Raw genomic sequence first — 9612 nt, 5'->3', positions numbered from 1 at the left:
CCTCATGGCTTACCGCAGAGAGATTTACAGCTTAATGCATAGAATGCGTGTGTGTGTGTGTGTGTGTGTGTGTGTGTGTGTGTGTGTGTGTGGCTCTATAATTCCAAAGGGGTTTTAGATATTCTCGTTCCTGTGTAGCTGTCAACCCCCCCACCCCCCAAGCTTCTGATATTTCCATTCAGCCGATATAGGGCATCCGTGGCACAGGGTGGGATGGGGGGTGGGGGTCTAATGACAGGTGAGAGGTGCTGCTTTCAGAACCTGATCCACATCAGCCAGAGGCTATCTGGCAAGGGACAGGGGCTGTTACTCAACTCCAAACCACACCTATGGAGCCACTGTGCGAGTCAGGCTTAGATCAACACATCCGACTGACAACGCGGCGGTGCACCAACATGCCCCTGTCCAGAGGGAGGAGATCCTAACGACACGGAAAACATCACATTGGACATGTACACACACTTTCCATGACTAATGTTCTCATTTGTAACAATATGGAGTAAGTGCACACACACACACACACACACACACACACACACACACAGCATGGGTCAGTTGTGTGTTACAGTGGGGCTGGCCAGGTAAGTGAGGAGCAGTCCTTTCACAGGCAGCGAAGCACAAAATGAAAGCCCTGCTGAACCCCCCCCTCCCCAAGGCCACATAGCTAAGTGTGGAGTCAGACTCGTGGGCCATCGATCTCTGGGCAGGGAGAGGCCTGTGAGTACACTCACCACTGCGGCACACCTCTCCCCATCTACACACAGCAGGGAGAACACACACACACACAGCTGAGACCTGTCAAATGAGAGTGTGTCTGAGAGAAAGTTTCTGTGTAAACAGCAGCTCACCACTCACCTCCATTACAACAGCACCTGCCTGGCTGACTCAAAGAATTGAAAAACACTTTGTGTGTGTGTGTGTGCATTGAGGAAGTAAGAGAATGTTAATGGTGGTGGTAATGGTGGTTATGAGGGTTGCATATGGGTTTTGCCTATGCATATATTGGGTTTATGAGAGAGTTAGGGAAAGTGTATGTGTCCTTGTCTCTCTCTCTCTGTGTGTGTGTGTGTGTGTGTGTGTGTGTGTGTGTGTGTGTGTGTGTGTGGGTGTGTGGATCTTATATCTTCAGGAGGCTAGCTTTTCATCTTTGCTATGCGTGCCCCTGCCTACACACTCGCCCACCCACTCTGCACAGGCATGCTGCTGGACAGCCCGCACACACTCTATACATCATATACATCACCGCTGCCCACTGTGTAATCCTCCATAGACACACACACACACACACACAAACAAACCCACCCACACACACAAAGCCCCCCCCATTACCTCTGGCCACCAAGAGCCAAGACCACCCTCACACTCTTCCATCACAGCCCCCCACTCCACTGCACCGGAGATGCTGCCAGGCAAACTGAACCAGCATGGCTGGGCTCTATACCAACCCTCTGGGGATGCCCAGCTCTGCATGCTCAGCTCCATCCCTGCTCATGATCTGAGTCCATCTGATTCGGCATTCAACGCTCATACTCTTCTGAAATCTCAGTAGTCAATGGGCAGCAGTGGGGGGGATGGTCAGGTAGTTACACAACCCAAACCACCTGCTTCGCACCTGTGGGTTGCCAGCATGCTGTTGTGGTTGATAGGTTATCAGAACAGAAATTCACACAGTCTAAAGGAGGGGAGAGGTGGTCACTCTCCGTGGCTGACCCGCATGGACATCACTCACCTGGAGCTCCTTCTCGCCGTACTTGGCGGGGTTCTTGCTGCCCTGGCTCTTCCGGCGCAGCTTCTTCAGCTCGGCCTGACACTTCTCCAGGCTCTCGCCTTTGCTCTTGTGCTCCATCTGGTACTTCTTCAGCGCCGCCTGCAAGCCAGAAGAGAGAGACGCAACTCAATAGGTGACCACACCCTGACTAACTCATTAATCAATGTCCCTTTTTTATCGGAGCAAGGTTGTCAATCAGATAAGGACAGAATGTTTTTAGAACCCTTAAAAACACACACAGGTGGTCTTAGGAATGAGTCAGATTGCACATATAAAACTTTTCTTATTCATTTAACAATGCTGTTGCATTTTGGTAAATTCCCTAGCATTTCTTCACAATCATCTCTTGTTTTGTTTTTGTTTGCTTTTTTTGTCAGAAACAATCTGCTAAACCTGGACTGGACACTGATATCACTCTAAATAAGCATTTTCTTAATTTGCCCCCAAAAGCCTCTCAATCCGCGAGCCACTTTTCCTGCTTCTATTCATTACTTCTAATCAAATGGGCTTAACCGAACCCCAGAAAATGTGATCTGCATATTTCCTAATTGTAATGACTTGAGCAAGGGCATGGTTTTACAGGCAGCAGGAAATCAGGCACGTTAAGCCTCTGCATTTCTGAACGACTTAATGGATCTACCTAAACGACCCAATTACCACATCATAATTAACACCCGAGCTCGAGCGAAACAACAGCCCACTCTGCAGAGAGTCAAAGGAACAGAGTGATAAAGGGCATCTGTGAAGATCTGAAGCATACCGAGATTGTGACACTACAAGAAATCCAGTGCCAAGGGGCGAAGAGTGTGTGTGTGTGGAATATGGAGAGTTCCCGCTCACACTGTGCAACCTACTATTCACATTGTCTGAGCCCATAAGCATGGGCTTCAATCATGTGCCGCTTTTGGAAGCCCGTGGTTAACCACCAAAGAGGACAAGCGCAGCCAGTCTCGGCAATGCCTAATCTCGGATGAGTGGCAGGGAGGCCAACGTGACTTAAGCCCCGAATGCCAGCGTATGCACACACAGTTCGGACTGCCTGCGCAGAATGCTTGGCATGGTGTGGCTCGTGGCCATCTGCGAGCGATTGGGAGTAGCGTCCAGAGCCTGGACTGGGTGCGCGTGGGCATTTGTTAGCCAGATAGAGGAAGAGGAGATGGTGCTTTCTTAAAGAGCCACTTTGTTAGTCAGATTCAGTTCATCTTCAAAAAATGTCACCTTCTATTCTTCTCTCTTTTGTTCCTTGCTCTTGCAAAATGACTGACGGATTAATAATTCAGGGAGCGCACACAGTAAACGACGATCGCGCTCATAACCGGAGTGATTTTTCAGGGGAATTCATTCATTTTAAATGCGACGCAATTGAACTTCAGAGTGCTGGCAAAATGAAATTGTGCTTGGGGGAAGGTGGGAGAACAAGCTCCACTGTGAGGAGCAGCCACAGTGCAATTTCATATAAATTACGATTTCCGATACGACTCCCACAGCACTTCCAGGGCGGATCCAACCAGTCATTCTGGGGCCACGGGCCAGTGATGAAACACTCAAAACATACGAGTAAATAAGTAAATAAATAAATAAATAAATAAAACAACCAACCAACCAATAGCACATGGAAACAACCCCACTATATACACTCATGTATGTGGCCGTTCTAGAATAACCCTTTTTAAAGTGCTGTTAGTCCAGGGCACTTAAGGACGCCGATGACCTTTGCCTTCCGCAAAGCTTGCTGTAGCAGTGGAGAGAGTAGAGCTCTGTGGCTATGGCAGCACCACTCCATCCTCTGAGACCAAGCTATGCAGAGCGCTGCAGTGCTATGGCAGCCCACTCATTCTAAAGATATCACCGCAATCTATAGAACACTCCTCACTAGCCTTCGCTCTCATGCAGGGATGGCGATTTGTTTTGTTTATGCGGGCACAGTCCCCCCTTTGCGTATTGTCGTGTCAGTTTCCTCTCGCATTTCTTCCCCGACGGCTTGTACACCTCCTCCAGGTGCCTCTCCGGCACATTAAGGCTGATGATGGGATGGAGGGCTTTGGGGAGCGCGGTGGAAGGCGCGACGTTAAAATGTGCGAGCCAAACTGCCAATCACGCAATCTGCGAGGACTAATGGACCTAAATGGCTGTTTGAAGAGTGGAGCCACTCAGCCACTCACAGCGCCTGTGCCTGAGGGGAAAAAAAAAACAAATAAAATGCAAAAAGGCGAGATAGATATGTGTGAAGGCTCAATGCTTCGGAGACCAGGCAACTAAAGTACTGTACGCTGTTATACAGCAATAGTGGGTTTGTGGATACATTTTTCTCGCTCCTTTAAAGTGTATCTCACTTGGTTTATTTGGTGGTCAGTAAGGTGCTAAAGGTTAAACTGGTGTGAACAACTGTAGAGGTGAACAACCATGAACAACTGTAGAGGTGAAAGAGGACACATACTGTCAGGTATCTGGCGTCCAAGTCCACCTTCTTCTCCAGCTCTGAGAGTAACTCATTATGGAAGGACTTTAACTATGGAGAGAAAGAGACATAACATAGTGTGGGTGCTGATTCACCACCCGACAAATATAAATACACATCCAACCATACGCACAGACAAATATAAATACACATCCAACCACATACACACAGAGAGACAGACAGGACACACACACACACCCCTACACACACACACACACACACACACACACACACACAATGACAAACTCATTTCACTTCATTCACTTATTTCTTTCTTAATTTCATTTGTATACATTACAACCACCCCACAGTGGCATCTTGATTTGAACACACCCGCTGCTAGCCGCACACACCCCAGCCCATTTGAACACACCTCGGGTCAGGGCTTCAATGTGACGGCTCAGAACATCCACCTGAGCGCTCACCTTGCACCTGACCCCACGCAGTCCCACCCATCACATCGTCCAGCACTTACCATCTCCTCCAGCTGCACCTGGATCTGTCTGTGCACCTCGGCCATCTGGAACAGCACGTCCCCTGCAGGACAGAGGAGAGAGATGCGGACATCAGGAGCCGTGGAGAGAGAAAGAGAGAGATGGTGGGATAGAGAGGGAGAGGAAGGAAAGAAGGAAGGAAGGGAAGGGAAGGAAGAGAGGGAAGATGAAAAATGAGGCGAAGGGAGAAGGGAGAGGGAGTTGAGGCTGAGCGCCTCTGCTCACACCCCGGTGTGCAGGGAGGACCATGCAGAACACACACACACGACAAAACAAATACACAGGTACACACACACACAGACACACACACACACACACACACGACACAAACAAACAAAGAAATAAACATGACAAACAAACATAGAAGACCACATAGAGAGCCATGGATTGGTCATGGCATGTCAACAAAACACAGGGGTAAACACAGACTGACCTTACCAGAAATGAAAAGAGATACAGACAGATACGACACACAAAATAAAATTAAAATAAATAAAATTAAAATAAATAAAATTGAAATTTAAATTGACAAAATGACAAGAGAAAACTTGGATGGATTGGTCCCAAATCATACAAGAAAAAAATAACCAGATGTTGAAAATCATCAGGTTTACAAACATGACTATAACTTTAGTTTGCAACTGGGCAATTTTGTTTTAAATGCAGATCTGACCACAAAAGATGGAACAAAAAAAAGAAGACAGTTTGAAGTACTGAAAAATGATACTGAAAGAAATCTAGAGAAAATAAAGAGATGAAAGAGTAGCCATGCAACCAGAGAAAATCATGGCGTTTTTAGTTCTGTGGTATACCTACACGTTGCCTCTTCTGAATATGCATTGCATTGTAAAGAAAAAGAACACAACATAGATCTTGATTGAGCAAAAGACACAGGCTGGGGGGGGGGGTGGGGAGACAGATCCGGAGAGAGGAAGAGAGGAGGGAGGAGGGAGACACACAGAATAATGAGGAAGACACATCGCTTCACCCACATCGTGAGGATTACACTTGGCTAATAGCGAGCCGTGTGGTCGCTCCCTCAGCCTTCCTTAAACGCCACCCTCACATGGAGGATGTTATGGAGTGAAGGTGCAGCTCATTCAGTCAGTCCCTGGAGACTACAGGGGGTCTGAGTGCCAGTTCTATGGTAATGGAGTGTTCCCATTAGGGTACAGTCTCAGGGAATCTGCTGAGGTCTGCGATCCTGTCAGTGGTCTTACTGAAGAGGAACTCTGACAGGTACGACTATGCTGCTATTCTCTCTCTCTCTCACACACACACACACACACACACACACACACACACACACACACAGGGAAATCATACAAAGCAGTGTGACGTAGCAGTTAAATACACAACAGTAAAACCACAGCTTAACCTACAGTATGGCCATGGCAGCTGGTGCTCATGTAGGGTTAAGCAATATTAACATTGTAGACATGTGGGCATCAGTTGACGAAAACTGCAAAACTTCACAAAATACACTGTAACACATCAACACTGAAAACATATGGCTTGGGACGGAAACAGACACTCTCCATATTCCTTCACACAAGAGCCATCTCAGCCAAAGGAGCAAAGAGAGAGGAAGAGGAGGAGGAAGAGGATGAGGAGGAAGAACAATAATACAAAAGCAGAGCTAACTAAATGAGGCCACCCCTCTCTGTCAGCTCTCAGTTAAGCCTATTAAAGCTAATCAGGCCTGATCACAACCCGGGGGCTTAGCGGCCAGCGCGTTCTGTTGACTGCCGTCAATTAGCAATGTTGAGCGCTGCGCCCTGTCAAAGCTGCTCAAGCCAAATCATACAGAAGACAACAGCCATGTGGCTTTTTCTCTTATATATTGGGGAAAGTTTATTAGTTTTCCATTTTTCAAAAGATTTCAGGCTTCTGAGGTCATTGACTGGTCCAAATGGTTGGAGTCTGGAGGCTGGCATGTTTCTTTTGTTTTTTTAAACTCTTTATTAAAAGCTCTCTGGAGAGTTGTTGTGGATACAGAAACCAAAAGAAATAGCAGAGAGAGAGAGAGAGAGAGAGAGAGAGAGAGAGAGAGAGAGAGAGAGAGAGAGAGAGAGAGAGAGAGAGAGAGAGAGAGAGAGAGAGAGAGAGAGAGAGAGAGAGAGAGAGAGAGAGAGAGAGAGAGAGAGAGAGCGAGAGCGAGCGGTGAGAGCCGAGAGCCAGAGCCGAGAGCCGGTGAGCTGAGAGAGAGAGAGAGAGAGAATGCAGCTGCAACTGGGTGTCACCAAGTGAGAAACTGAGGACTGAGCCACACTAACGTAAACACCACGAGCATGTTCCTGCGGGCGAAGTGATGCCAAGGAGTTTTCGCAGAGCAATGTCACCATCCCAGACATATGCCCATGGGGTGCACACATCAGTGAAGGCAGCAAGGAGTAGAGCACTCGGACTGGACTGACTGGTGCGTTGCAGGTAAATATACAGTGTATCTAGACACACAGAAATACAAACACGCGGACACACACACATGCCCACACACGTTAAAAGCACACACTCTAAGGGAGTCTGGTCAAGCTCAGCTGAGGTCAAGAGCCCATCAATGCAGAGAGTCAGGAGTTTAAAGAGCTCTCGTTCTGTGTACATGAACAAACAAACAGACACACACACACACACACACACACGTTAAAAGCACACACTCTAAGGGAGTCTCTCTGGGGAATGAGTCAGAGGACGGCCACACCCTGCCAACCAAATTCACACTCCACACACAACAATGGAGCTGCAGCAACCTGCTGGAGCACCCAGCTGAGTCAACACCTGCAGCAATACATGCCTGTGCACGTGTGTGTGTGTGTGTGTGTGCGCACGCATGAAGAAGATGTGGCACTCCTGATGCAAACAGCAGAAACCATTTCTCTAGTAGCCCTCTAATCAAATGATTGCCATTTACTTAATAAGAAATGCTCAACCAAATAAGTACACAATATTAAGGATTCATGTAATTTTCTATGTGTGTGTATGTGAGTTGCAGAGAGTGGGAGTGCTAGTGTGTGTGTGTGTGTGTGTGTGTGTGTGTGTGTGTGTGAAAGAAATGTGAAAGAAATATATAAAGGGCTGAGTGCAGTTAACAAGACCAACCAGTCTGGCAGGAGGAAGAAACAGCAGGGCAGAGAAAGATAGGGAGAAAGAGAGGGGGAGCTATGGAGGGAGAGAGAGAGAGAAACAGGAACAGAGAAAGAGAGAAAGCAAGAGAGAGAGACTGACTAAAAAGAGGCGAAAAGGGAAAAGAGTGAGAGGGAGTGAATCACCAATGAAGGTCAAATGTGAATTGTGGCGGGTTGTCATGGCAGCAGCAGAATGCTACGATAGCTGCCAAAGGAGAGCGCCGTGAGAGGAGAGAAGAGGCAGCAGCGTCGGCGCCCACACGCCACACAAAATGGAGGGTGTTGTGCGGGAGAACCACACGGAAGTAGGGAGCCACAGGCTCACAGAGAAGAGGCCAGAGGAATTCACCAGAGAGAGAGAGAGAGAGAGAGGAGAGAGAAGAGAATGACATCATGGTGCTAGTCATGACCTCGCCTCGGATCCCACAGTGCACCACAGTGGTGAGCAGGGACTACCGTGTGAAAACTTGCTCTTATCTCACTCGCTATTCCATAACTCTGTTGTGTGTGTGTGTGTGTGTGTGTGTGTGTGTGTGTGTGTGTGTGTTAGTGTGATAATAGGATAGAGGCTAATGTGCAATACACAGGAAATAGTCCCCTTCCTGTGAACAGTTTATGCCGGTCACAAACCAAGCGAAAGGGACCCATGGGGAACATGGCGCCATCAGGTCCCTCAGGACGTCCTCATCTCCCACACCGTCCAGTTCAGTCCTTCAGGCCTTAATGTGGTTAACACAGCCGTCAGTAACACAGCCTAATCGGGTAAAGCTCACTGTTTAAAGGGATCTTGAGTTGTTGTTGTTGTGTGTGTGTGTGCGTGGACCTACAGGTAAAACACACACACACACGCTTGCCAGGTCAGGCACCTCAGCCTACTGACCCATTAAAGGCTGCAGTGTGCTGCTGGTGTCACGGCCACCTCATGTAGGCCAGCTGCACTGTGGCAGAGGAGGAGAGATGGAGCTCTGCCTATGCTTGCCTGTCTGCAGGGAGCACATGGGGTGGTAGGGGGGAGAGAGAGAGAGAGAGAGAGAGAGAGAGAGAGAGAGAGAGAGAGAGAGAGAGAGAAAAGAAAGAGAGAGAGGGGGAGAGGAAAAGAAAAATAGAGAGAATGATGGAGAGCAAAAAAACAGTGTGAGAAAGCATGCAGTGCACCGAGCAACCAAGAGAAAGACACACACACACACACACACACACACACACACACACAGAGATAGAGAAATCCCATCCTGACTGACAACACAGTGTGAATACACCAATTACGTCCTAGCCGTGTGGCCTCACTGTCAGCTCAGCGTTATTAGCAGAGGTGAGAATGTGACGTCCATCCCCACCCCACTCCACAGCCCAGCACTGGGCTCAGGGACGCCTGCCTGTCCACCGAGGGGATGAGAGAAGATGGGGACCCAAGGCCGGGAGAGGAATGTGTGAACATCGGGGAGACCACCAGAGACTAGCCGCCGCTAATGAGAAAACAGGGCGAAAACTCAGCGGCGAAAACTAAAAAAATGACAGAAGAGAGAGAGAAATGTGTGTGCGTGTGTATGTTCTTGTATGTGTATGTGAGTCTTTGTGAGACTGTGTGTGCATGCGTGCGTGCGTGTGACAAACAGGCAGACAGACAGAGAGAGAGAGAGAGCACACCAGCCACAGTCTAAACTAGCTCATAAGAAGGATCCCTGAGTGGGCAAGTGTTTGCCTGCATGGTCGTGTGCAGACCTGTGGAGAGTGGAGAGGTGGAAACCAAACAGCATGCTGGAGGAAGCACAG

General features: G+C 48.3%; 1 protein-coding gene across 4 annotated transcripts in view; it reads right to left on the bottom strand.

The window, feature by feature from the left end:
* baiap2a (BAR/IMD domain containing adaptor protein 2a) overlaps positions 1-9612 on the bottom strand; it is a 60187-nt gene that overhangs the window by 25384 nt on the left and 25191 nt on the right. For 3 of the 4 annotated variants that reach the window (XM_048246025.1, XM_048246029.1, XM_048246027.1), the window contains exons 4-7: positions 5537-5548; positions 4702-4763; positions 4206-4277; positions 1730-1867 (exon numbers count right to left, since the gene is read on the bottom strand). In XM_048246025.1, coding sequence (XP_048101982.1) covers positions 1730-1867; positions 4206-4277; positions 4702-4763; positions 5537-5548 — 284 coding nt within the window. The remainder of the gene's footprint in view (positions 1-1729; positions 1868-4205; positions 4278-4701; positions 4764-5536; positions 5549-9612) is intronic. The other variant, XM_048246026.1, reaches the window with a different exon arrangement.

The sequence above is a fragment of the Alosa alosa genome, chromosome 6, assembly GCF_017589495.1.
Source record: "Alosa alosa isolate M-15738 ecotype Scorff River chromosome 6, AALO_Geno_1.1, whole genome shotgun sequence".
In the NCBI taxonomy this organism is placed as follows: Eukaryota; Metazoa; Chordata; class Actinopteri; order Clupeiformes; family Clupeidae; genus Alosa; species Alosa alosa.
Note: the sequence above shows the minus strand (reverse complement) of the source record. Positions and strands in the feature narration are given on the sequence as shown.